The sequence below is a fragment of the Giraffa tippelskirchi genome, chromosome 13 (assembly GCF_054371585.1).
Source record: "Giraffa tippelskirchi isolate mGirTip1 chromosome 13, T2T-mGirTip1v1.2.pri, whole genome shotgun sequence".
NCBI lineage: Eukaryota > Metazoa > Chordata > Mammalia > Artiodactyla > Giraffidae > Giraffa > Giraffa tippelskirchi.
In genome coordinates, this window is record NC_137287.1 from 4,457,738 (window position 1) to 4,484,534 (window position 26,797).

General features: G+C 55.0%; 1 protein-coding gene and 1 long non-coding RNA gene across 5 annotated transcripts in view; one reads left to right on the forward strand and one right to left on the reverse strand.

The window, feature by feature from the left end:
• TECPR1 (tectonin beta-propeller repeat containing 1) overlaps window positions 1-18,535 on the reverse strand; it is a 28,943-nt gene extending 10,408 nt beyond the window's left edge. For all 4 annotated transcript variants that reach the window (XR_014072236.1, XR_014072237.1, XR_014072235.1 and 1 more), the window contains exons 1-14: window positions 18,458-18,535; window positions 13,492-13,727; window positions 12,950-13,132; window positions 12,573-12,695; window positions 11,673-11,798; window positions 8,583-8,757; window positions 8,360-8,460; window positions 7,056-7,157; window positions 5,814-5,959; window positions 2,828-3,141; window positions 2,365-2,510; window positions 1,765-1,920; window positions 753-902; window positions 502-659 (exon numbers count right to left, since the gene is read on the reverse strand). Coding sequence is in view for 1 of the 4 variants with exons in the window: in XM_081552918.1 (XP_081409044.1) it covers window positions 502-659; window positions 753-902; window positions 1,765-1,920; window positions 2,365-2,510; window positions 2,828-3,141; window positions 5,814-5,959; window positions 7,056-7,157; window positions 8,360-8,460; window positions 8,583-8,757; window positions 11,673-11,798; window positions 12,573-12,695; window positions 12,950-13,132; window positions 13,492-13,716 (2,105 nt within the window). In the remaining 3 variants the exon portion in view is untranslated. The remainder of the gene's footprint in view (window positions 1-501; window positions 660-752; window positions 903-1,764; window positions 1,921-2,364; window positions 2,511-2,827; window positions 3,142-5,813; window positions 5,960-7,055; window positions 7,158-8,359; window positions 8,461-8,582; window positions 8,758-11,672; window positions 11,799-12,572; window positions 12,696-12,949; window positions 13,133-13,491; window positions 13,728-18,457) is intronic.
• LOC145531164 (uncharacterized) lies at window positions 15,307-25,830 on the forward strand. Its single transcript, XR_014072240.1, has 4 exons — window positions 15,307-16,469; window positions 17,483-17,659; window positions 21,172-21,282; window positions 25,403-25,830. It is a non-coding gene; the product is annotated as an uncharacterized LOC145531164 (long non-coding RNA).
• Window positions 25,831-26,797: the final 967 nt, after the last annotated feature.

The following is a 26,797-nucleotide window of genomic DNA, read 5'->3' on the forward strand; positions in this document are numbered from 1 at the left end:
GGGGCGGGTCATGGCAGAGCAGGGTGAGCCACCCTGTGGGCCGGCACGGTCTCCTGATGCGGGGTGTGCGGCCATCCGGCTCACCCTCCTGAGGGTGGAGGCCCTACACTGTCAGCAGAGGGGGCCGGTCTGGGCACCGGGCACACAGGGCCACCAGAAGCGGACAAGCAGAGGGCGAGCGGACATCCCCTCTCCCTCGTGTGTGGGGCCTCGGCCTCACCCACCTGCCCCTGGTCCTTATGGGCTCTGGGTGACCTGGGGGCGGCAGCAGGACACAGCCAGGAGCCCTGCGTCCTCGGGACTCTGCTCACGCTGCTCCCCCTCCGGGGGGCCTCACTCCACCTCGTGGTTTTCAATGCCACCTGTGGGCCACACCTGCCTCACCCCCCAGCACTGCCAGGTTCCTGGTGCCCCCTTGGGGTCCTCGCACAGGCCAGGCCAGTGGGAACCCAGATCTGGGGTCAGGCCAGCCCCCAGCCCGGTCGGGTACAGCTGACTCACATCTGGTCACAGGGCAGCCGGCGCTCAGGGGCCTCGAGGTCCGGGCCGGGCTCGCTCACGAAGATGTCCCCCTTGCAGGTGACAGACCAGATGGCCTGCGGGGAGGGGCGGCCGTGCACCCTCCGGCTCTCGCAGCAGGACAGGTTGAGCAGGGTGAGCTGGCAGGGTGGGGGTGGGGGGCGGCACTGGTCAGCGAGGCCGGGATGGTCCCAAGAGGGCAGTCCCCGCCCAAGGGACCCCCGCCCACTTACCCAGTCACTCATGTCCTGCTCGGTGGCGGCGGCCAGGCGCACGGGCCACCTCTGCCGTGTCCTCTCGGGGGTGTACAGGGCGAAGGAGTGCTTGGCCTCGTTGAACACAGGGACCAGCGCCGTCACCTCATTGAGGAACACGTGTATGTACTGCGTGCAGAGGGCGGAGGTCAGCGGGACCACAGGGCTGGGGACATGGCGGGGCCCTGGGTGGAGCCCCGCATGGTGGGGGGAACAGGGACAGAGGGCCTTGGGGGCCCCAGAACGGTGGTGCTCAGTGCGGGGCGGGAGGCACGGTCACTGTGGGGGCTCGCTCCTGAGCAGAACCCTGAGTGACCTTTTTGATGTTTAGAACCGGATTGATGTGGTTCAAACCCCAGCCCTGGTTGGGGGGGAGGGGTCGGCTCTGCCTCCAGAACCTGCTTTCTCATCTGGACTCGAGGGCCGGCACACGCCTGCCCCCACTGCCGGGGATGCGGGGATGCGGCGGCCCTGGGCGGGTGCTCTGGAGACACCACATGTGGTCCTGGGCCCGGCTCTATGCTCCCTTCCGGGGAAGACCCCTCCCCTAGACACGCCCCCCCCGCGCCTCCCCCCTCCTCTAGACACCTCACCCCCCTCCCGAGACACCCCACCTCCTCCCCGCTAGACACCCCACCGCCCTGCACCTCGCCCTGCCCCCACGGTGCCCCGCCCCTGCTCCTCCCCCTCCCCATGACACCCCACCCCCTTCTCCCGTAGACACCACCCCCACCCTCCCTCCCCCTCCCCAGACACCCCACCTCCTCCCTGCCCCTCCCCAGACACCCCACCTCCTCCCTGCTAGACACCCCATCGCCCTGCACCTCGCCCTGCCCCCACGGTGCCTCGCCGCTGCACCTCCCCCTTCCTCTAAACACCCCACCCCCTTCTCCCCTAGACACCACCCCCACCATATCTCCCCCTCCCCAGACATCCCCTCTCCTCCCCCCCAGACCCCCGCCCCTCCCCCGCCCCCACAGTGCCCACCCACCTTCTTCTCCTCCTGGACCACGTAGTAGATGAAGAGGATGCTGTCCTGAGCCCCGTCGTGGCCCGTGAGCTGCTCCAAGGCCACGTGGACGTCCATCCACTTGTGGGGTTTCCAGTCACACCACCACTGCAGGGCCCCGGTCTTCACCCACACAGACTGGGGCAGAGCCGGGAGCACAGTGGGACCGAGTCACAGGTGGGCCCCGGGGGCCCCCACACTCCAGCCCAGTACTCAGCACCCCAGGGCCACCCTGGTCCCTTTGTTGCCTCAGGGGGTGCTCCACTCAGCCCTCCCAGCACCCCCACTTCACCCTAAGGACAAAAGTGACACCATCAGACACCCGCCTGGGGTCAGGCCCCAAGCCAGGGCCTTCTGTGATTCCTGGGATCAGGGTGGGGAAACTGAGGCCCCGGGCGGTTCTGTTCCCAGTCACTGTCACAGAGGAGTCAGCCGCAGGGCGGGGACCCACACCCGCCGAGATGGGGCCAGGTTCTCTGTGCCCGGAGCACAGAGGGCCCTGCACACAGCTCTCCTCGGGGCGGGCATACAGCAGGCGCTCAATGAATGCCCGCTGGAGGAAGTGCCCTGGGCGCCGCGCACCTGCTCCACCGCCTGCTCGTAGTGCTGGAAGTTCTCCAGCTCCCGCTTGGTCCTTTCCGTGAGCTGCTGGAAGATCTGCCTCCGCCAGGCGGCCGTCTGGGCCGGTGTGATGGACAGTGAGAGCGTCTGCACCGAGGGGGACAGGCCTGCCGGCCAGCCACAACCTCAGGGCCAGGCTGCGGGCCAGGTCGGCCCTTTCTTTCCAGAAGGCTAGCATCTCTGTGAAATGTCCTGGGAGCCCTCCCTGCCATCGTTCACCCTGGTAGGGAAGCAGATGTCCCCGCAGGTCAGCCTAGGATGGCCGCCGCTGCTGGGACAGGGAGGGGGGGGGCGCATGCCCTTCCTTCCGACTGCCCGACTGGTCGCGGAAGGCTCCAGAAAGGCGGGCTGAGCACGGTGGGGGCGTCAGGCTTGCTCCAGATCCCCCGGGGTCCCCTCTGCGGCACTGGGTGGCCGCACTTACCTGACTGGATGGTGAACCACTTGAGCGTGGTGTGGGCCTCCATGGCACAGCCTCCGCCGGACACCCAGGCCCAGAGCGCGTGGCAGTCGGCGCTGTCAGGCTCCTCCAGGCCCAGCGGGAGGAGGGTCAGTGAGGAGAGGTCGGTGGCCTCCGGAAAGTTGGCAGTTGCGTGGCTGGGCCCTTTCTTGGACTCCTTCCCATGCAGCCCGGCCAGGCTGGAGGCAGGGCTGGGGACCTCCCAGGAGGCATCCATGTCACCAGGACCACAGGACTCGGCACTGCCCCTCACTTCGTTGCCAAAGAAGCAGCCGGCACTGGAAGGCGGGGGCAGACCTGTGACTCCCTTGAACACATACTGTGCGACCCCTTGGGCAAATCACAGCCTCTCTGCCACAGACACCAGCACCTGCTTCCCAGGGAGCGGGAATCCCGGGAACCTGGAAAGGTCTCCACGTCACACCCAGACCAACCAAATGAACGTATCTTGCGTGGAGAGCTGGCAGCATTATGGCTTTTTTATTATAAAAAATGTGGGATGTAAAATCTATCATTTAAAATTGTAAAATGCGGTGGCATTAAGTACATTTGCAGTGTTGTGCAACCACAATCAGCTTCCAGAACCTTCTCATCGCCCCGGATGGAAACTCTGTACCCACTAAGGAGTCACTCTCCACTCTCTTTTCCCCCAGCCTCCTGGCAACCGCTAGTCTGCTCTCAGTCTCCACGGACTCGCCTGTTCTGGACACTTCATACAAACGGCATGGTCGGGCTGTGGCCTTTTGTGACTGCTGTCACTTAGTATAATGACGGCAAGGGTCACCTGTGCTGTAGCAGGTGTCAGCTCTTCATGCCTTTTTATTGTTAGATAATATTCCATTGTACGGATACACTGTTTTGTTCATCCAGTTTTCCACTGACGGACATTTGCGTCGCTTCCACATTTTGGCTATTGTGAGTATAAGGGGTGTGTTAGTTGCTCAGTCATGTCCGACTCTTTGCGACCCCATGGGCTCTAGCCCACCAGGCTCCTCTGTCCATGGGATTCTCCAGACGAGAATACTGGAGTGGGTTGTCATTTCCTCCTCCAGGGGATCTTTCCGACCCGGGAATTGAACCTGCATCTCTTGCATCTCCTGCAATGGCAGGTGGATTCTTTACCACTAGCAACAGCTGGGAAGCCCATTGTGAACAGTGCTGCTATAAATATTCGTGAACAAATTTTTGTTTAAACGTCTGTTTTCGGTTCTTCCTGGCATCTGTCTAGGACTGAAATCGCTGGGTCCTGTGGTAACTCTGTCTTTAACTTCTTGAGGAGCTGCCACGCTGTTTTCCAACGTGGCCGCATCATTTGCATCCCCAGCAGTGCAGGGCAGGAGGTTTCCGGTTTCTCCAATCCTGTTAACACTGTTTCTATGGTTTCGATTATAGCTGTTCTGGTGGGCGTGAAGTGGTATCCAACGTGTTTCGTTTTGTCTTTTTTTTTTCTCCCCCGCAGGTAAAAATTATACTTTTATTTGAGTCACCAGGAGAAAGATTCACTTGTGGTCCAAGTCAAATGTTCAGAATCATAACAGGCCAGAAAAATTTGATCCCAAGCACAAGCCCATGAGGGAGGGGACCAAAACAGACCAAGAAAAAACGACCACCCCATACGAAAAGATGAATGGACGGCTTCACACATGCTCGTTTTGTCTTTTTAATGTGGTTTTGTTTGCATTTCCCTCATGCCTCATGGGAGAAGGCAATGGCAACCCACTCCAGTACTCTTGCCTGGAAAATCCCATGGACGGAGGAGCCTGGTAGGCCACAGTCCACGGGGTCTCGAAGAGTCGGAACCCACTCCAGTGTTCTTGCCTGGAGAATCCCAGGGACGGGGGAGCCTGGTGGGCTGCCGTCTATGGGGTCGCACAGAGTCTGACACGACTAAAGTGACTTAGCAGCAGCAGCAGCGGCACCATGCCTCATGACGTTGAGCATCTTTTCCTGTGCTTGTGGGCCACTCATGTACCTACTATGCAGAAATATCTATTCAAGTCTTTTTCCTTCCTACTTTTTTTAAAAAAACTTATTTATGTGGCTGCCTTGGGTCTTAGTTGTGGCACATGGGACCTTTGATCTTCATTGTGGCATGAAAACTCTTGTTTTAAAAAATATATATTTATGTTGTATTTGGCTGCATTGGGTATTAGCTGCAGCACGCGAGATCTTCCTTTTGGGATCTTTCCTTGTGTCTCGTGGACTCTCTAGTTGTGGCACGTGGGATCCTAGTTCCTCAACCAAGGATCAAATCCACGTCCCATGCATTGCCGGGCAGATCCTTAACTGCGGGAGCACCAGGGAAGTCCCTCCTTGGCTCTTTTCAGTAGTTTTTATCCATTGTTGAGTTGCAAGAGCCCTTTATACTAGATGGTAGGTCTTGTCAAATATATGGTTTCCAATATTTTCTCCCATCCTTTCAATTTTTTCATTTTCTTCAAGTGTCCTTAGAGGCACAAAATTTTCTTAATGTTGATGAACTCTGATTTTTCTACATTTCCTTTAGTTTCTTGTGCTTTGGGTGTCATATTTAAGAAGCCGTTGCCAAACCCAAGGTCATGAAGATCTGGCATCAGTGGTTTTGGAAGTTCTCAGCTGATTCCAATGTGCTGCCTGCTTCAAGAACTACCAGCTGAAGAGCTGCAACCCGCAGGTAATGTGAGCAAACCCCGCCTAGAGGGGCTGGCCGGCCTCCGGCCCGCTCTGGACGGCCCCAAGCCGCGTGTGGACCGACGCCCTGGCCTCACCGAGCTGCCCCCTCCAGCCTCTCCCACACACGGCGCTTGCCCTCGGGCACAGCAGGACGCTGGGCCCAGGAGGGGAGGAGGCCCCCACGGCCACAGCGCTTGTGGGTCGCGCCGGGTTCTCTCCTGCCGGGGACAAGGCCGGGCGCAGCCTCCTCCAACCCCGCCTGCCCGGCCTGGCCCCCGCCAAGCCCGCCGCCAGTCACCTGAGGAGGCTGGATGAGCTGCCGGAGAGCGAGCGGTCGCCCTCCCGGCCGGCAACGATGGCCTTCCACGTCTTCCCACTGAGCTCGCTCTGGGTGACGCCCTGACGGAAGTACAGGGCCCGGTCCACGCAGCCAATGCCCCAAACCTGCACAGAGAGGTACTGCTGGGGCGGGCGGTGCGGAGCTCCCTTCCTTTTTTGCGGGGGGGGCACAGAGTGGAGTGAGCACCCCAGGTCTGGAGGACACATCTCCTGGGAAGGGCGCGGGGGGCTCGTGCACCCAGTACAGGACTCAGATGTGGGAAGCGAAGCCCAGAGGGGCCGAGGCAGGCGTGGCTCCAAGTTCAGGGGAAGCGGGGACCCCTGCCTGGCTCCACGAGCTCAGGTCGACTCAGGGCTTTGGGGCACCAGGGTCCACAGAGGTGCCAGTGCCAGTGAGTGCTGCTTGGGGACGGGACGCCCACCCGTGTCCCCATCCTCCACGTGAACCCAGAGGATGTTTCTGGTCTTTCTGAAGAGGCGAGATAATCTTCTTGACTCCAACCTTGTTTTTACGGGGAAGATGGCCGGGCAACTCTCCTGCCCTCTGTCTTTGGGCGCTGAGGAAGGTGGGTGCATGGGCAGCTGAGGGGCCCTGGCTTTGGGGGTGCCCAAAGGCAGAGCCGTGGCCCCAGGAGGCCTTGCTCTGGGGGGTTAGTGGCGTCTGTCACTTGGTCATGGCCCTTGGCCTCTGTGATCAGACCCGTGGGCACCAGCTAGCACCCACCTCGCCCCTGCCCATGTGTGCCCAGCCCACCAGGGCAGGTGAGGGGGGTGCATAGGCACAGAAAAGGCTACCACCCCCGCACCCCAGAAGAGCTTTTAGAGCAATGGGAAAGGCGTCACCTTCAGCTTTGAGTCTTAAAAGTAGCCAAACCTCTCTGTTTATGAGGAGGAGGCTACCATGCTCATGATGCTTACGAGATGCTGCTGCTAAAGTTAGAAAATGTTTTGTCCTTTACCTGTGCGCAAATATTTCTCAGCAAGCCTCCAGTCTCCAGGGTGAACGCCCCCACCCAGATCTTTGCTCGTGAGCACTGCTCTGCGGCTCAGCGGAAGCAGCCCCGTGGCTGCCCTTGTGGGCCTGCAGCGTGTGCCCGCCCTAGACCCCTCCCATACCAGCCTCACGAGCAGGCCCGGTGGGGAGCAGGGGGCACCCACTCCAAGGCTGCCCCCGCCGAGCACGGCTCAGAACCACACACACCTGGTCATTCAGGCCCACGTTCACCATCATCATTTCTCCAAACATCTCAATCCAGCTGGTGCCACAGGGGTTGTGAGAGTTAACGCCTCTTCGGAACCAAACCTGGGAAAGTCAGAAATAAACACACCTCCCTGGAGGACCACTGAAATGGAAGGGTTTTTTTAAGTCTCAGGAAGAACAAATGAGTAATCTGGTCATTTGGTTCAGGCCACAGAGGGGCACAGCACACCATTCACAAAGGATGCCCTTGGGCGTCCCTGGTGGCTCAGTGGTGAAGAATCCCCTGCCAATGCACGGGACACAGACGTGACCCCTGATCCGGGAGGATCCTACCTGCCGGCGGAGCAACTAGACCCGTGTGCCACAACCACTGAGCCTGTCTCTAGAGCCCGGGAGCCGCAACTGCTGAGGCCGGTGAGCTCCAGGGCCCAGGCTCTGCAACAAGGGAAGCCACTGCAGTGTGAGGCCCACTCAGCGTGGCTGGAGGGCGACCCCCACTCCCTGCAACTGGAGAAAAGCTCGAACAACAACCGAGACCCAACACAGCCAAAAATAAATAAACAATTCCTCTAAAAAAGAAAGGACGCCCCGGATGTGGGATTAGAGACCGTGGAAGCAGGAAGAAAAGAGATTGTGAAAGCAACTCAAAATCAGCTTATTTCACTGGACTTGCCTCCGATAGGGTAAAAGTGAACACTTCTGGACAGGAGGGGGGAGGCAGTCAGTTAGCTGAGAGTTTGCTTCTGATATTTGGAATGCTGTGGCCTGTTGAAGGATAGTCATTCTGTGCTTGGTACAGGGGTGCAGACAAGGCAGGGCTGGGGTCACCAAAGAGCTCGGAGCTCATCAGTGACAACAGCAGAAAAACGCACAGGGCCTGACTGATGCCGGGTGTGTTCTAGAGAGTGTAATTTTATCTGTTTATTTTTAATTAGTTTATTTTTTAACTATTGGCAGTGCCGTGTCTGTGGCTGTGTGGGCTTTTCTCTAGTTGCGGCGAGCAGGGGCTATCTCTATTGTGGTACAAGGGCTTCTCATGCGGTGCCTTCTCTCATGGCGGGGCATGGGCTCTAGAACTCGAGGGCTCAATAGCTGTGGCCCACGAGCTTAGCTGCTCTGTGTCATGTGGGAACTTCCTGGATCAGGGATCAAACCCATGTCTCCTGAATGGCAGGCAAATCCTTTACCATCAGGCCACTAGGGAAGCCCTGAAGAGTTAAGACCACACTCACAAGGACAAAACCCCACACGACCCTCAACATTAAACCGAGCCCTCAGACCCAGCCCCAGGGACCCTGTCTTACCTTCCGGTCCTTAGTGACGGCCCAGACCACGCAGACTCCCGTAGAGACATGCAGGATCCCATTTTCAGACGTGGGAGGATCCACTGTGGACCAGGAACTTCCTACCGCGCCCCAGGGGAAAGTGCAGGCAGCCCCCATCACTGGGAGCTCAGGGCGGGGGTGGGGGGTTGAAGCCGGGCACCCCCTGCCTGCCTCTCCCAGCACAGTGCGCAGAGCCGCCCACCTTTGGGGTTGTTCCTGTTGATTCCTTCCCGAACCAAGGCCTGGCCCTCCCAGAGCGTCACCCACAGCAGGTCGTGGGGCCCACAGCTGATCTGAACCGCCTCCCCAGGGGTGTCCACCAGGGACCACGACGAGCCTTCGGGGTTGTGGTGGCTGACGTTCTCTCTGTACCACACCTGGGAGGCAAGAGATACCAGCAGGGTCAGGCCAGGGCTCTGTGCCAGGGTAGGCTTCCAGAACTCGGCTGTATCTGCTTCAGCCTGTGCACAGCCCAGGCGTGACGGTCTCCAGAGTACCCGGGGTCTCTCGGGGGCCACCCAGATCTCCCTCACCTTGCCCCCGCTGCCATCCAGATCCTCGAGCCAGATTAGATGTCTCCTGCCTAAGCTAGAATATGCGACACCAACGCATGGATTCTGGCGGTCCCAGGGGAGAGACCTCTTTTGTCACCTGCTTGACTTGTGAGAACTCCAGCCCTGGCCTGGGTGTCCTGCGCCCTCTAGTGGCCAAATGCTCTCAGCACACCTATCTGTAAGAGAAGCAGCAGGCTGGGTGGCTAGATAAGAAGACCCTTAAGCTTCGTTTTTAGGAATGTCTAAAGCTACAAGGAGATCAAACCAGTCAATCCTAAAGGAAATCAATCCTGAATATTCATTAGAAAGACTGATGCTGAAGCTGCGATACTTTGGCCACCTAATGCAAAGAGCCAACTCACTAGAAAAGACCCTGATGCTGGGAAAGATTGAAGACAGGAGGACAAGGGGATGAGAGAGGACAAGATGGTTGGATGGCATCACTGACTCAATGGACATGAGCTTGAGCAAGCTCCAGGAGATGGTGAAGGACAGGGAAGCCTGGTGCGCTGCAGTCCATAGGGTTGCAAAGAGTCAGACACAACTGAGAGACTGAACAACAACAAAAAATGTTCTTTGGGCTTCCCTGGTGGCTCAGATGGTATAAGAATCTGCCTGCAATGTGGGAGACCCGGGTTCAATCCCTGGGTCAGGAAGATCCCCTAGAGACGAACTGGCAACCCACTCCAGTATTCTTGCCTGGAGAATCCCATGGACAGAGGACCCTGGTGGGCTACAGTCTATGGGGTCACAAAAGAGTCGGATATGACAGCAACTAACACTTCACTTCAAAATGTTCATTGCACAGACTGATGCTGAAGCTCCAATACTTTAGCCACCTGATGAGAAGAGCCGACTCATTGGGAAAGACCCAGATGCAGGAAAGGTTGAAGGCCAAAAGAGAAGGGGGCAACAGAGGATGAGATGGTTAGATGGCATCACCGACTCAGTGGACACGAATTTGAACAAACTGGGAGACAGTACTGGAAGGACAGGGAAGCCCGCTGTGCTGCAGTACATGGGGTCCAAAGAGTCGGATAGGACTTAGCAACTGAGTAACAACAACAAAATGTTCTTTTTGTCCTTCACCGGAAGACAGGGAGCATAATCAGATATTTAAGATGGAACCACGTGCTTCTATTGTCCAAACTATTCGGCTCATTTCATCCGGAGGGGGCAGCATGTCTGTGTGGCCCAGGAGGGCTGGGATCCAAGGCCTCCCAACCCTGTCTCCTCACCTTTTTTAAAAAATGCTTTATTAGTGAGATTTATTACTCACATTAATTTTATTTATAAACTTTAAATTCTAGGCTATCTCAGCAGAGTAACTTAATATTTTTGAAATATGTAACATAGTCTCACTTACGATAATGAATAAAACATTCCCAGTGATTTAGTATGGACAGTATTTTCCAAGGGAAAAAAGGGACACTGGAGTGGATAGGTTGTAACTCTCACCGTCGCCCACGTGCATTCATGTCATGGGTCCTATTTGCTGGGTGCTTCTTCAGACAGCTTATCCAGTGACTAAACCAGCAGCTGGACCCACAGCCCCCCACAATGCAGAACCAGTCCTCGGCAGCCCCCCTCCTGCTGCCTGCTGGTTTTGACCCAACTGTCTGCCCAGCTTCGCCCAAAGCCCAGGTCCTGGTTCCACCTTTAATGGGCCATGGGAGCGACACGGGGGCGCTGGCTCATACCCGGCACAGCTCTCAAACCCATCCCCCCTCTCTCTGCAGCCAGGTGGCCCCGTGGTGGCGCTCCCGGTCCAGCTCCCCAGCATCCTTCAGTGTGGCTAAGAGAAAACCACTACGGAGTGGCCTCGGCCTGGACCAAGCAGGACCTGGAGGTGAGCCTGGTAAACACCCGCTGGGACTGTTCTAAAGCCATCCAAAGGGTTTTGATCCATTTGTGTTTAGAGTACTGAGGAGTCACACAGTGTTAGATCACCTGCACCAGGACCATCTGTGACGCTGTCACTGCTGCTGTTAGGGGTGGGTTTCATTTCTTTGATCACAAGCTCCCTAGAGAAGGCTCTCCTCTCTCTGAACACCCCCCATCCACCCATCTATCCACCCATCCGAAAGCCTTGCATCCACCCATCCATCACCCACCCATCCTAACAGCCATCCATCCATCGCCCACCCATCTACCCATCTACCCACCCATTCATGCCTCCACCCACCCACCCATCCACCGAGTAAGCTACTATCCATTCATCCATATACCAGTCTACAACCCATCTGCTCACCCACCCATCCATGCATTCATCCACGGTACTATCCATCCATTTATACACACACACACACACACCTATCTACACCCCTATCCATCCATCCACTTATCCACCCATCCTACCCACCCACCCTTAATATACTGGAGACTCTGCTGTCTGGGAGGTGCCCAGGGTGGGCACCGACCAAGGCTCCAGGTGCTCAGAGGAGGGACAGGCCAGGACCAGGCGTGCGTGGGAACCCAGAGGCTTCTGGGAGGAAGAGGACCCAGTGGGTCCCCAGGACAGCAGGGTCGCAGGAGGCGGGACTGTGGGGACCCCAGCGACATGCCACCGGCTCAGGGCAGCCCTCGCTGCTGGGACAGGATGTGAGGAGGAGGTCCCAGGGAGAGCCCTCCTTCTTCCACCTCTGGGAGGCCGGTGAGGGGCAGATTCCTTCCCACCCGCTCCGTGGGCGGCCTTGGTCGGCCATCTCCCACCCGCAGCTCTGGGGCAGCGGCCTTACCTTTCCCTGCAGGGTCACGGCCCACACGGAGAGGCGGCCCACGGGCTCATCTGTGATCTCCCACCCGCCCACAGAGAGGTCGCTGAAGGGGTCGGGAAGTTGCTGGGGGTCGTCCTCCGAAGGGATCTGCATCGAGGGGGTGGGAGGCAGGAGGCGTTGGTGCCTGTGGGCGCCTGGACCAGGGGCGGCGCTGGTCCGCCGGCTGCCCCTGCAGCCCTCAGCATGCTGCCCTCTGCCCTCTAGCTTGGCCGCGCTGACTCCACAGGGTGGGCAGCATCGGGCGAAGGGTCCCCTCTGCTGTGTCCTCCCCCCGCTGGCCCCGAGGGATCACAGCAGCCCCTGCTTCGCTGTGACTCCATCCGCCACGGAGAAGGAGCTGATCCCAGAACACGGCTGTGGGGTGGAAACTCCCGTGACACTGGCCGTTGCCCTACTGCCTGGCTGCTCCCACCCCAGGGCCAGGCGGCCCCACCTCGTGGCATGGACCCTGCAGAGAGGTCGGGCGAGGGTCTGAGGCCTTCCTTTCACTCAAGGCCCCCGAGCACCCCAGTCCAGGCCTCATGTCCGTCTATTGGTTTTTCTGTGTCACTGGAAAAATACAAGGGCATGAGTGGCTCCCACATGGGGTGGGGTGGGGGAGGAAGATGTACCCAGATTGAGTCTCAGTCCGGGACAGGGAAATCCAGAGACCAGGTCAAGGCACTGCTGTGCTGTCCTGGGCCACAGTCTGGCCCGGCTCCTGGAGCGGCCACCTCCCAAAGGAAAGGACGCGCATGGCCACAGCATTCAACACAGGAGGGGGTCAAAGGCCAGGCCCTGGGCTGGGCATGCGGGTCCACATGACCCTCCCTGCTGCGGGCCTGCGGTCTACCCACCACCTGGTCCCGCAGGTCCCCAGACCTTGGCCCAGGTGTCCTGAGACTTGTATCTCCTGTACCGGATCCACCGCCGGCGCCGCACACAGGAATTCCACTTTTTGTCCTTCGTGTAGGTGGCAGGGAAGTCGATGGCATACGTCCACCCCTGAAACATCAAGATGGGGGTAGGGGGTGGGGCCTCTGGAAGTTTCCCAGGGAAGGACAGGAAAGAGCGGGGGAAGGAGGAGCAGGATGGAAGAGGGGTGGGGAGACAGTGCGTGGCCTGAAGCGTCACCCCGTGGACCCCGTCCAGCAAGCAGGGAGTGCACGGGGCCCAGGCCGAGGTCTGACGCCATGGGGCGCTGGGGACAGCACTGGGGGGACGGGGGAGCCCCACCAGCAAGACCCGAGTTCACCTACCCCTTTCTCGGTGGGTTCCCCTCCAAAATTCTCATCCACGTACCAGTCCGACTCCCACTCCCAATGCGGCGAGGGCAGCGCCACCCCATCCAGCGGCCGGTGCTGGAGCCCACTCACGTCGCTCCACGGCCAGCGGTCACTCGGCAGGAGCGTCTCACAGAAGCCGCCCACGGGGTTCCAGCGCTGGGGGCCGGAGGCAGAGACTGGCCTTAGGCCCAGGTGGCGAGGGCTTCACCGGGGTCACCACGGCCTTTGCCTCGTCTCCAGGACAGGAAGTGAGCAGAGGGCCACCAGAACCGCAACCCGAAGGGCAGGGACCTGCCGCCCCGGGCGGTGGGAAACAGCCGCCCCGAGCTCCCGGAACCCGCCCCGGAGCCTGTGCAGGCCCGGCCGGTGGCCTGGGTAAGGACAAGACGGGGCGCTGGCCTCAGTGGCTTGCTGCTGCACAACCCGATCTCAGCGAGTGAAGGGAACAGGTGGGAACAGGCTGGGCGTCTGGGGCGCGGGGCTGTCTCCCGGCGACCCCCACCCCTTGGACCCACCTGATTCTCATAGGCCTCCTCCTGGCAGCGGATGGGGACGTCGCTGGCACCCACGAGCACATACACCCAGTGGTCGCAGGCGATGCCCCAGCAGCACCCCCTGGCCGCGCTGACCCGCTTGAACTCCAGCTGAGCGTCCCTGCACGGCTCCCAGTGCTGCCCGGCCGTGGACAGCGTGAACACCCTCCCGAACAGGTCCACTGCCCACAGCGCCGAGCTGGGCATGGCCGCGGGGTCTGAGGGGAGACAGAGGCGGGAGGGCGAGGTCAGTGGCACGGCCGTTCCAGGACCTGGCCCTGGGGACAGCCTGGCCAGGCAGGGAACCCCCGGGAAACGCTCTCTCGCTGCAGGGGGCTGAGCACCCCCCCCACCCCCCAACAAAGCAGGGGCAGAGCCCAGCCTCAGTCCAGGTTCCTTTTCTGTTCTTTGCCTTTTCTCCTTCTCAAGATAAGGGTTTTTTTTCTCCAAATAGACAAAAAAGTCCAGAGAAAAAAATATGTACCATCCAAGTACCTACTGCTCCCAATTTAGTGAACAGTATTATTATTGGTCATAGTTTGGATCTTTCTTGTCTAAAGAATAAATGACAGGTTGTAGATTTAATGAACCCTTGAGAGGCCTCCCCAGAGGCCCCACCCTCTGGTGCACAGGGACCCCCTCACGCTGGCGGGCCCCGCCGTGATCCTCCTTCCTCTGGGTTTGGTAGGGGCGTTCACATAGGCCCAGCACCCCAGCCAGAGCCCTCTGTGATCCTGTAGGAGTCCCTCGACTGAGCGAGTGGCAGGGATGGGAGGGTCCTGCCTTCACCAGCCTTAGGGGACCACCTCCCTCTGACCCCCTACTCCTGCCATTCTCCACTGCTGTGCCTTCTTCGCTCCTTTTCCTTTCTGCTTCGTGGAGGGTGTGCAGGCTCACGCCTGTGCTCTCCCACTGATACCGCACAGAGCCCCGTGGGCTCCTGGGCACAAGGCCTTTCTGTGTCCTGCATTTCTTTGACGACAGAGGATGGCCTTCATTCAGGCTCCATGACCTTCCCTGAGTTCCAAGGGGCAGATTCAAGCAGTTGGTAATTAGGGAAGGGAGGGACTGCAAGACCAGGGAGAGACAGTCAAGAGTAGCCTTGGGGCAAGGTCCTGGTTCCCCGTCACACACCACAGTGCCAAAAGCTACCTTGCAGACACTGAAACCCCCTCCAGGTGGGAGAAGTTAATGATTAACCATAGTATGCTGCCCACAAGCATGCAGACCCGAAGGTTGATGATGCTGAAGGTTGATGATGGTGGTGCTGACCTCACCACCAACCCATCAGAAGAATGTCCATGAGCTTACCACACCCTGTTTGGACAATGACTGTATAACTTGTCACTACATTCCCCCACATAGGGACACGTATCTGAGGGCATTTAGCCTGCTGTGTCCCCTTTGCCTGGCAAAGCAGTAAAGCTGTCCTTTTTTACTTCACCCAAAACTCTGTTGTCGTTGTTCAGTTGCTGAGTTGTGTCTGACTCGGTGCGACCCCTGGCAGCATGCCAGGATCCTCTGTCCTCCACTGTTTCCCAGAGTTTGCTCAAATTTATGTCCACTGAGTTGGACATGAACCTCTCTAACCATTTTATCCTCTGCCACCCTCTTCTCCTTTTGCCTTCAGTCTTTCCCAGCATCAGGGTCCGTCTCCAAGATCCAGTGTAGCACAGGTGTACGGAGAAGCTGAGCTTTCAGCATCACCACTGACCCCCCCCAACCCTGGCGCTGACGGGACTGGTGCTCCCTGGGGCGTGACTCCTGGAGCCGCAGCAAGGCCACGTCGCCAGACCTATGGCAGCAAAACGGAGCAGCTGGATGAGGGCAGCTGGGGTAGTCACAGTGAGCAGCTCTGCCTGATGGAGCAGCCCCCACACCCAAGACCAGCCAGTGCCGCAAAAGGAGGACACCACTCGTATGACTTGGAAACCAGAGTGACCAGAGGACGGAGCTGGGGCACCTCACAGCCGGAGCCAGGCTGTTCTGCTCGAGACACACCAGGGGCACAGAAAGCGTGACAACTGGAACGGCAACATGGATGACAGAGCGCCTCTGGAAGCAGGAGCAACTGCTACGAGCAATTAGGCTCGTTTGGAACAAAGTGTGTCTTACAAACATGGAGAAGAGAGTGTGGGCTGCAAGGAAGTGACTGAAGGATAAAGAACAGGAAGTCGGGAAGTGGAGCAGGCGCCAAACTTTGAAAAACACCCAGGACAGGCAGTGGCGACAGGAAGAATGGAGAAGTGTGATCCTTCCACCTGGGGCACCAATGTCCAGGTCAAATACATGGGAAGTCAGGACGCCAGCTTCCTGAAGCCATTTGAAAACTGGCAACTTCGTCCAGGTGCCTGAGCCGGGACTCCTGGGATAGCTGTGGCGCCTCCAGATGCCTTCTGCTCCTCCCTGGTCAAGGCTGGGGCCACTCTCCCCCTGAAGCATTTACACTGTGACTCAAGAGTCCCAGAGTCACACTGGACCCAGACTGTGAGAATTTGGGTCCTGGCCCCACTACTTTCTAGCATGACCAAAAGTCCACCGACTAACCTCTCTGTGCCTCAGTCTCCTAATCTGGAAAAGGCAGAAAGGAGGACTGACCTACTTCTGTAGTTGTGAGACCTGAAAGAGGTAACACAGGCACAGAGTTATACCAGAGTGCTCAGCGCCCAGCAGGGACTCAGCGAGTGTTACTGAAATCCTTTCACTTCTTGGCATTTACTATCCCAGACTGCCAATCTTCTCTCTCTTAAAAACAAACAAACAAAAGAAATCAAAGCCCTTTCTGGTCAGTCTGAGTCCTTGACCTCTTCATTCCCTCTGCATCTCCCACTGCTCTGCACAAAGTGAGTGTTTATTCAAAGTTACAGAAAATCACTGCCACCTACATTCACTGACTCCCTGAACTAAGATGGAAATACGGTTCCAGGGAAGCCAAATGTCACAAAGACTTCAGGTTAAAAGTAAGTTCCTAGGTTGTGCTTCCCTAGTGGCTCAGTGGTTAAGAATCCACCTGCCAATGCAAAAGACACAGGTTTGATCCCCGGGTTGGGAAGATCCCCTGGAGAAGGAAATGGCAACCCAGTCCAGTATTCTTGCCTGGGAAATCCCATGGACAGAGGAGCCTGCTGGGCTCCCAGAGTCAGACACAACTTAGCGACTACACAACAACATTCTAACAGGTGGATAGGTGTGCGATAAGGCAAGTATGTGAAGCTGTCAACAGTAGAATCTAGGTGGAAGGTGAGTATGTGGGTGCTTACTGTGTAATTCTTTCAACTGGACTGTTTGACAATCCTCTTCATAAGTTGTTGGGGAAAAGCAAGAGTTTTACATAGGGGAAGGAGGTATGTCAGTTCCCATGGTGATTTTTTTTTAATTAAAAAAAATGTTTTATTTGTTATTAGGCTGGGCTGGGTCTTAACTGCAGCACATGGGATCTTCAGTTGCAGCATGTGGGATGTGGGAGCATGGAGTCTTAGCCTTTGGGCCACCAGGGGAGTCCCCCATGGTGACATTTTAATGTAAACCCAGTCTTCAAAGACATTTCTTGGCTCACTGTACAAGTAACCGGTGAGGTCAGGCTCAGTCTGCATCTTGAGCTCAATGAATGATTATGTTGAACTGAGATACACTTTCCTTCAGAGACATGACTAAGTGGTCATTTCCAAACAGACATAATTGAGCCTTCTGGGCAGCTAACAGAAGACTCACCCGGGGGTGATGTTTGTAAACTCCCTCTGGAGTGGAAAATCCTGGTGCCCATCACTTCCCAGCTAAAGTGACAGGAGGCAGCCATCCTTGGTTAGTCCCACCTCCTTGGCCAGGATGTGGTCTCAATTTCTCATAAGCCAGTTTCTGGCTGTGAGGTGATGGGGTAACACGTCTAGGGACATCGGGTCACTGGGTCGGAGGACTCTTGAATGGGATGTTGAAGCGTTGAGTTCCACGATTCTGGGATTTCTTGGTTTTGTAGAAGTGAAGAGGTAGAGGCAACATCTCCCAAGAAAGTGACCTCCGATTCACCAAGAAATTCTGCACGATGAATTCCAGTTGGTCCCTCAGTCATTCTACTCAGAAGACTTGCTGGCCACCCTCAGAACCATCTGCCTTTCTGCACGGTTAATTAACAGATTCCTTCAGAGAAGTGGAGGTACCCAAGGGAAGGTGGGGGTGGAGAGAGTAGGCTGGGGTGTGGTAGAGGAAGGGACAGAGTCCCAAAGGAGAGCCTGAAGCATTTACTTCCCAATCGCCTTAGGACTGCTTCCTGCAAGGTTTTCTGCTGTGTTGTTGTTTTTTTTCTTTCTTTTTATCACGCCCTGTCACACCCATCCCCTGTACAAACAGAGAAAACCCCTTGCTACTAAAGCGGCTCCCTGCCTGCCTGACAGTTGTGAGGGCTGCTGGGAGGCGATGTCAGGGTCAAAGAGGTGGGAGGAAACAGAAGGGCATGCCAGGTAGTTGAGCCCTTCCTGAGGAGCTGGGTCCATCCTCTCCCACATTTGGCAGCTCAGAAAATAACCCCCCTGCTCTCTGATCTGGGCGGTCAGCCTGGTTTCATTCTGGTTCCCAGCGGTTGGGCGACAGGTGGGCCCCTGGCCCGGCCACCAGTAGCATCTCAGCGCTGGGCCCTGACCATCTGCCTGAGCTAATCCCAGGACAAGCAGCTTTACTCTCATAACTGCCCACGGGAGGGGAAGACGGGCTCCTGGCGGCTCGATCCTCTCCACCCGCCAGTCACTTCCCAAGTCACTCCAGGGCAGATGATGGTTGGGGTGTCATGTTGGCGGGGCCGGGGCGGTGCCCCCGCAGGTGTGCAGCAAAGAGCACCAGCACAGCCGCTTCCCCACTCCGCACTCGCGGGACAAACGCAGTTGCTGCCTCAGCCGCCCCAACCTCTGCAGGAGGGACCGAGGTGCCCGTCCCACCTCCCGACCGCCGCTGCACTCACCTGCGGGAGAGGGGCACCGCGCAGGCGGGGTCGCGGCGATTGCTCCTCGGCGGCTGGAGAACGGCCCGGCCCTCCCCTGAGGCCGAGGAGCCCGTAGGCAGGAAGCGGCAGCCAGACCCCCGCCTATTGGTCAGCTTTGCAGTGACGCAAAAGACCGCAGGAGCGCTACTGGCTGCGTCCTACTGCGTCCTCGGTCTCGGCGGGGTCGCGCGCCCGCCCACTTCCGGGGTCTGACTGAAGTGCTCTGAAGCCGCGGTGGTTCCGCGCGCTCCCCGCGCTCCCGGGGCCCAGGCGGCCCCGCACAGGGTCCACAGTCCCCCGGGACCTGGCCGGTCGCCTCCTGAGGCCGCGCGCCGCCCCCAGGGGCTACCCGCTGGAGCAGGCGGTGTGTTCTCAGGGCCGCAGGCGAGGAGCGGGGCAGGGTCGGGAGGCGCCTGGGTGCACAGCCCTGCAGGGACTGGAGGAGCGGGCTTGGGGGTGGTGGCGCGAGCCGGCTTGTGGGCGCTTGGGCTCAGGCATCGAAACGGGTGTCCAGGTGGTTTCCACCTAGTCGAAACGTCGCCTTGCCTACACATAAAGCTTTAACCTTCTTGGGAGAAATTCCAGAAACAGGTGATTTTGTGAGTACAACATGATGTGGTAGCAGTAACAAGTCACCATTTAGTTCAGGTTCTGTGTTGCCAGTGTTCAACTACCCTCGAAAACCTACTTCGAGGTAGCTTTATGTAGTAATGCCAACATGTGAGTGCTCGATGGGTGCCAAGCTCTGGTATAAGTGCTGTACATGGATCTTCTCAATTCATCTCTCCAATAACCCAGAGGTAGGAGATGATGTTTTTCCCAAAGTTGGGCTGGAGAAAGAAAAACAAAACCAAAAAGAGATGCGATTGAGGAAAGGCCAGGCACAGCCAGACACAGAGGCTGACGCAGTAGCAGTTGGATCTTGCTTCTCTCCCTTCCTCTCTGGTTCTTGCTCCTTTCTGGGGACCCACAGGGGAAGCCCCACATGGATTATCTCCTGAGGGAGAAAAAGCTGAAGCCTCTGGTTCACCCTGGATGGCTCTGCGGAGTCCTGTGTGTGATGAGGGAATGGCATGTGTGGACTGACTGAGCCTGGAGAAGTGGGTTGTTCTGGATGATATGTTTCTGTCCTCCCAGGATTCATAATTGAAACTCTAATCCCTGAAGGTAGACAGGACCTTTGAGAGGATTAGGTCATGAAGGTGGAGCCCTCATGAGGAGACTAGTGCCTTCATATGAAGAGACACAGAAGACCTCACAGACCTGCCTCTTGTAATGGTACAGCAAAGAGGGTGGCTGTCCTCAAGCCAGGAAGCGGGCTGTCCCCTGACACCATATCTACTAGTGCCTTGATCTTGGACTCTTAGCTTCCAGAATTGTGAGAAATATTTGTTGTTTAACTACCCAGTCTGGTATTTTTGTTGTAAGAGCCTGAGCTGAGACCCATAGCATAAGGGCCCAGCCAGACAGAGGGGATGGTTCCTTAGAGGAGAATTTGGAGTACTGTTAGCAGAAGCGTGAATGGCTACTGATTATAGAAACATTAGTCTCAAAGTGGAAAGAACTAGATCCTGTTCTGCATGTGACACTTTGTAGCCGTTTCCTCTCTGGCCCTGGGTTCTGCTTTAGAACAGGCCATTGAATTAGGAGCTCTCCAAGGTCCTCGCAGTGCTATGTGCTGTGACAGAGTTCCATGCCAGTTTTCCTGGATTCAGGGTCTGACAAGTGGATCTTCTGGGGACCCATGTTTCTCCCTCATCCCCACCCCACTCCCCAGTCCTTCCAGCCTTTGCAGAGCTGACCTTTCAGTTATTGTCAGCAGGTCTGCATTTTTCTGTCCTCACCACAACTGATCATCCTCATTCTAGTTTCTGCTTTTTAAAACCTCAACTTTCATTTCCCGTTTCTTCTCCATCCTAACTTTGCCGCTTCTCTCCCCGGGGTTCAGATTCCAGGTCCATCGCTTGCTATGTGAGTCACTCAGCTCCTGTGTCCTTATCTACAAGGTGGGAATAACATCACCATCTGCCCCTTTGGGTGGTGCAGAGGATGAAGTGAGGAAGTGCATGTGGATCGCTTACGGCAGTGCCTGGCTCCCAGTGAGGACTCACGTATCACTAGTGTTATTATCATCTCTGTGTAACTGGGCTGGTGAACTTGGCCATTTGCATCACTGCTTTGTGAGAGTTCCAGAAACACTTTAGACTAAACAACCCTGGATCCTGCACCCTCCCAGATGATTGGTAGAGAGCTCCTTTCAGGATGATGGACATTACTGTGTATATTCTGCTGTTTGGGGCAGAGAGGGATGGCTGGACTGATGCCAGGATGGGCTGACTGGATGTCTCCAGTGGTTGCCCATCAACCACAGCAAAGAGCTGAGGTTCTTCCCGATGGCTTCCCCCACCTGGCTTCACCTTCCATGGTAGCCTCAGCTCCCCTGAACCTTTAAGACTGAGCCTTGGCAGAGCTCCATATGCGGGCCCTCCTCTGCTCCATCAGACCCCTAGGCTTCCTCCACGCAGACCCCACTGTCCCACACGTCCTGCCACCTTCCTCCTTCCACTGTCCATTCTCATCCCACCTTAAGTCTCAGGTCAAAGGTCAGATCTTACCAAGGAAAAGTAGACCTGAGCCTACACCCTCGTACTTTGCATATTCTCCATTGTAGCCCCTCATGTCTCATATTACAGTTGTTTGTCTTCCCATCTGTCTCCGTGACCACACCAGGAGCTCTCCGAGGGAGTGCCTCTCTTACTCATATTGGAATTTCCAGGGCTTTCTGATTGCTCAACACACAACAGGTACTCAGTATTTATTAAAGGAATGAATATCCCTCCCTCAGTCCCCCAGATAAAGGGTAAATTCATACATTGAGAAATGTTGGAAGAGCCTGGAGGAAAAGGGCAGAGATCAGCAGAACTGACTCCCACACATCTCACCCCATCGCCACGTTTCAGCGCCCCCATCAGCAATCTGGGGCTGTCTTCACCCTTTCATGACACAGTAGGCTGTCCGTGAGCCAAGCTGAGGTGCTTAGGTTGTTCTTAAACTCCACAATGGCAGCTCTCTTTGTTAGCCACTGATGTTTCCTTTCTCTGTGGAAATTTTTTTTCACTGGGGGTAAACGCTTTCCCACAAGTGGTACACATTCTTTTCATTTTAATTCTGCTTACAGCCACTCCTCCCTCTGTAAAGCCAGTCAGTCAAATGTTGGCCGTGAAACTGGTGCTCCTGGGGCGGGACCCTGGGCAGCCTCGCTCCTCAGCTTGACGACCCCTTCTCACCACTCAGCCAGTGCCACCCGGCTCCCGGGGTGGCCCACGCCATTCAGCCCCTTCCTTTGCATTCTGCTGATGAAATGAATTTCAACACTTTAGTTTTTCACTTGATACTTAAGAGATGAAGCAGCTAAAAGTGTGATATTTCCTCCATCTCTGGCAGAGAAAAACTTGCAGAAACACTGTGTAGAAAAGTGCAGCTCAAACTTCACGTGCATGTCCAGAGTCACATATCCAAGGTCAGGCAACTCTGCCTTCACATGAAGAAGGGATGTTTTGTATCTAAGAGAAAACCTACACAACCTCTAACAGACAGGCAAACAGCGAGCTAAACTTGGAGCCAGTGACAGTCACTGTCAGCTGCCTGACCCCCACCCAATTATGCAAAGTCATGTAAACACAGCCGAGTCAAATGTTCACTTGACAAACATTTTAGGAGTGCTTACTGTGTGTCGGGCCCTATTGGGGGTTCAGATGGGTCAAGAAACCTCTTCATCTGGATGAAAAGGCCCAAGCAGGAAGAGAGAAATATGTGAGAAGGCAGGAAAGGCTGTAACCTGTAGGGGTTTATTTGAGTTGGGTGTATAAAGGCGGCTATTCAGGGGTTAAGGAGGATAAACTGATGAGGTCAGTGGTAAACTACAAGGGTCAGGAGTGGACCAAGAAGCCCAGGTTAATTTGCTTAACATAAGCTACACTCCAACAAACAAAATAAAACTTGTACTCATGGGACTTCCTTGGTGGTCTGGTGGCTAAGACTCCCCCCCAACGCAGGGGGCCCTGGTTTGATCCCTGGTCAGGGAACTAGATCCCACATGCCGCAACTAAGACCCAGCACAGCCAAATAAATAAACTTGCACTCATACCTTCAAGTCCCTGATATTTATATACCTGTCGGAATACAGGTCTGTATATTTATCTGTTCTCCACCAGAAGCCTTTCAGGCAGGGCCCACCTTCCACTTGCCTTATGCTTTACCCTGTACCCCACCAGACAAGACCTACTGGTCAGGAGCAGTTTGAGGAGCTCCTCATGGCACTAAGTGAAGTGAAGTCAAGTCTCTCAATCGTGTCTGACTCTCTGCGACCCCATGGACTGTGGCCTGCCAGGCTCCTCCGTCCATGGGATTTTCCAGGCAAGAATACTGGAGTGGGTAGCCATTTCTTTCTCCAGGGGATCTTCCTAACCCAGGGATCGAACCCAGGTCTCCCGCATTTCAGGCAGACTCCTTACCCTCTGAGCTACCGGGGAAGTCAAATGGCACTAAAGTCTCACATAATATTCAAAACCAGACCAGGATCTGTGTTAGACCTGCATAAAAAGGACTGTTCTGTATATCTGACTCCAGGAATATGATTTTTCCAGCACACCAGTTGTACCTAAAATGTGCTTCATTGGCAAGACATTTACAGCCATTTATACAGACGAGGTTTTTTACTAAGCTACTTCCGGAGTGGCGTTTCCCATCCCAGACCCCACCAGCAACCTCTCCAGCATAGAAGTGGAGCCCTGCCCACGGCCAGCACCCCAGGTATCATCTGCCCTGGAAGAAAAGCTTAAGGAAATTCTACAAGTACTTTTGAGAGTAAAAGCGATGCTCACTGGAAGAGATGCCAAGACAAGAGGCACACGAGGAGACGAAGCCACGCTCATCACGGGGCTGCGTGTACGAGACCAAACAAAGCGTCATGAAGACAATATAAGAAAACATCCTAACAATCTTGAGATAAGGGAGGATTTCAACAAAAGAGATGCAAGAAGCACCAACCGTAAAGGAAAAAAATAATGCACCCAGTTACTTTGTTATTTAGTTGCTAAGTTGTGTCCGACTCTGCGACCCCATGAACTGCAGCATGCCAGGCTCTCCTGTCCACTGTCTCCTGGAGCCTGCTCAGACTCATGTCCATGGAGTGGGTGATGCCATCCAGCCATCTCATCCTCTGTCACCCCCTTCTGCCCTCAATCTTTCCCAGCATCAGGGTCTTTTCCAATGGAGTCAGCTCTTCACATCAGGTGGCCAAAATATTGGAGCTTCAGCATCGACCATCAGTTCTTCCAATGAATATTCAGGGTTGGTTTCCTTTCGGATTGACTGGTTTGATCTCCTTGCCGTGCAAGGGACTCTCAAGAGTCTTCTGTACCACAATTTGAAAGCATTTATTCTCTTCAATTACTTTATTTTTTGATGAATTTTTAGTTGGAGTATAGTTTATTTACAGTGTTGTGTTTCTGCTGTACAACAAAGTGGATCAATTGTACATACACATATATCCACTCTTTTTTAGATTCTTTTCCCATATAGGACATGAGAGAGTATTGAGTAGAATTCCTTGTGCTATACAGTAAGCTCTTATTAGTTCTCTGTTTCACATATAGTAGTGTGTATATGTCAGTCCCAATCTCCCAGTTTGTCTCTCCCCCTTCAACTACTTTAACATAAAAAACTTCTCTTGATCATCTAAGAGGGTGAAAAGGCAAGCCAGCCTGAGATGGACATGTACACACTATTATATTTAAAACAGATGACCAACAAGGTCCTGCTGTATAGCACAGAGAACTCTGCCCAATGTTAAGTAGCAGCCTGGATGGGAGGGGAGTTTGGGGGAGAATGGACACATGTATGGCTGAGTCCCTTTGCTGTTCACCTGAAACTATCACAATACTGCTAATCAGCTATACTCCAACATAAAATAAAAAGTTTTAAATTTTTTAAATAAATAAAATATTAAAAAAAAAAAAAACAACCCAAATGGCAAACCACTAAGCAGGAGAAGATATTTGCGACACCTGTTGCCAACAAAGGGCCAGGATCTAGATTATCAAAAGAACGCCTGTCAATCAGTATGAACAAGACAAACACTTAAAAAAAAAAAAGCAAAGGACGCGAATCAACTTTAAAGAAAAAAAAGGGGGAAATACAGACAGTCAGTAAATGTAGGGAAATTGCTCAACCTCAGCAAGCAGAGACATGCAGATAAAACCCACAATGAGATACCCACCAGAAGGCCACATGGAATTGTAGGTTGATGCTATCACTGGAGAAATTGGTCTGACATCATCACTTATCTCTGATGCCGAAGCTAGGACTGGCCTGGGGACAGCATTGCCTTAGGTCGTACACACAACAGGAGCGGGTGCAAAGCCATTCTCAGCAGCCTTGTCTGTCATGGCGAGTATCCATCACCAGTATAATGGATAAATAAATGTGGCCTATTTATTTATATGTGGGATATTATTGGTAACAACGAAAACAGAATGAAGGACAACAATGTAACAACATGGATGAATCTTGAGTATGTGCCAAGTAAAAAAGCCAGACCCCCCAAAGAGCCTTACATGATCCTTTTATAGGTGAAATTCAAAAATAGGCAAGAACTTAATTATAACATTGAAGGATGTATGTTTAATGGTCAAAGTATAAACACAGTGAGTACTGTAGTGTTACCATAGCAACCAGGACGTAGATGCCTTTGGCGGCACCAAAGGGACATACTGAGGCTTTGGGATTGTTGCCAACATTCTAGTTCTTGACCCACGTGGTGATTACACGTTTTGCTTTTAAATAATTCACATTTACGTCTTCTACATTTTTCTCTGTGTTTTACATTTTACAATTTTAAAAGGTTTTTTCTTTTCTTTTCAGAAAAGGACGTACAGTAAAAGTGACCGTCCTAGTGTTACATGAGTGGGATGACTTACCAATGACAGCATCACATGATTTTTATTCTTTTGGCCTCAACTCTCAGCTTGTGGGATCAAACCTGTGTCCCGTGCATCGGGGAGGTGGGTTCTTATCCACTGGACCACTAGGGAAGTCCCTTACACATGATTTTTAAAAAGGCCGTAGCTGGAACAGTCCAGAAGAAAGACTAGACGAGGTGAGCTGGGAATCTGAGGCAGAGAGAGAACTCTGGGATGATAGTGACACCGGCGTTGAAGATGATGAGAAGCTTGAGTTAAAAGTCATTTCCAGAAAAGAGCGAAAAACGTCTTTTCAAGATGGTAATTTATCCCAAATGTGGCTTGAAAATAAGTGCATGAAACCAAGTTAATAAATGTTACAGACACGCATTTCATTGTCATCCTCAAAACAGCCCAAGTGAACCCCATCCTTCGCAGGTGCTTCTCTTGAGGAAAGAGGAGTGTTCTCCGAGTTCACACAGCCCCCGAGCCCCACCTGACAGCATCCTCGGGTTCCTGGAGGGAGAGTAATTTGCCCACGTTCACACGGCCACTCAGGATTCTTGGGTCGCAAACCAAACCGTGAAGGGGAATCCCTGGTGACGGGTTTTGTTCAGCTTGTGGAATCCACACTGGGCTGCCAAACCAAGTTCAGAAAACAGGCAGGAGCCCAGGGCCCCTGAGAGCCCCAGTGGCCGTCTGATCAGGAGGTGCGTAGCGAGGCTTTCAGGGCATTAGGGTTTCTCTGATGGGGCGGTAGTTTAGCTGAGGCCAGAATACAGTGAAGGTGTGAGGACACGGGGGAGGGAAGTGGACAAAGGGAACGTCAAGTGCAAAGGCCGGGAACCAGGGATTTTGGCCGGCTGCCTGGAGCACAGGAGGCCCAGAGGGAGGTGGCCTCTGGGACCATGGCGAACCCGTGAGCTCACACTGATGCTCTGAAGGGACCCAGTACTGTGAAGGGTACACAAGGGTGGTTGTAACACAGAAGTGGAGGAGTGACATGTGTGTGTGCCTGCTAAGTCGCTTCAGTCATGTCAGACTCTTTGTGACCCCGTGGACTGTAGCCTGTCAATCTCCTCTGGCCATGGGGATTCTCCAGGCAAGGACACTATACTGGAGTGAGTTGCCATGCCCTCCTGCAGTGGATCTCCCCGACCCAGGGATTGAACCCAGGTTTCTCATGTCTCCTGCATTAGCAGGCAGATTCTTTACCACTAGTGCCACCTGGGCAGCTGGGGGAGTGATATACCGTGTTTAGGTTTCACTATTTCATTGTCTACTCCAGGTGGCCCCTGAGGTCTCTGCCTCTCCCCCCATAAAACGCCTTCCCTTGAATGGGGGCTGACATGTAACA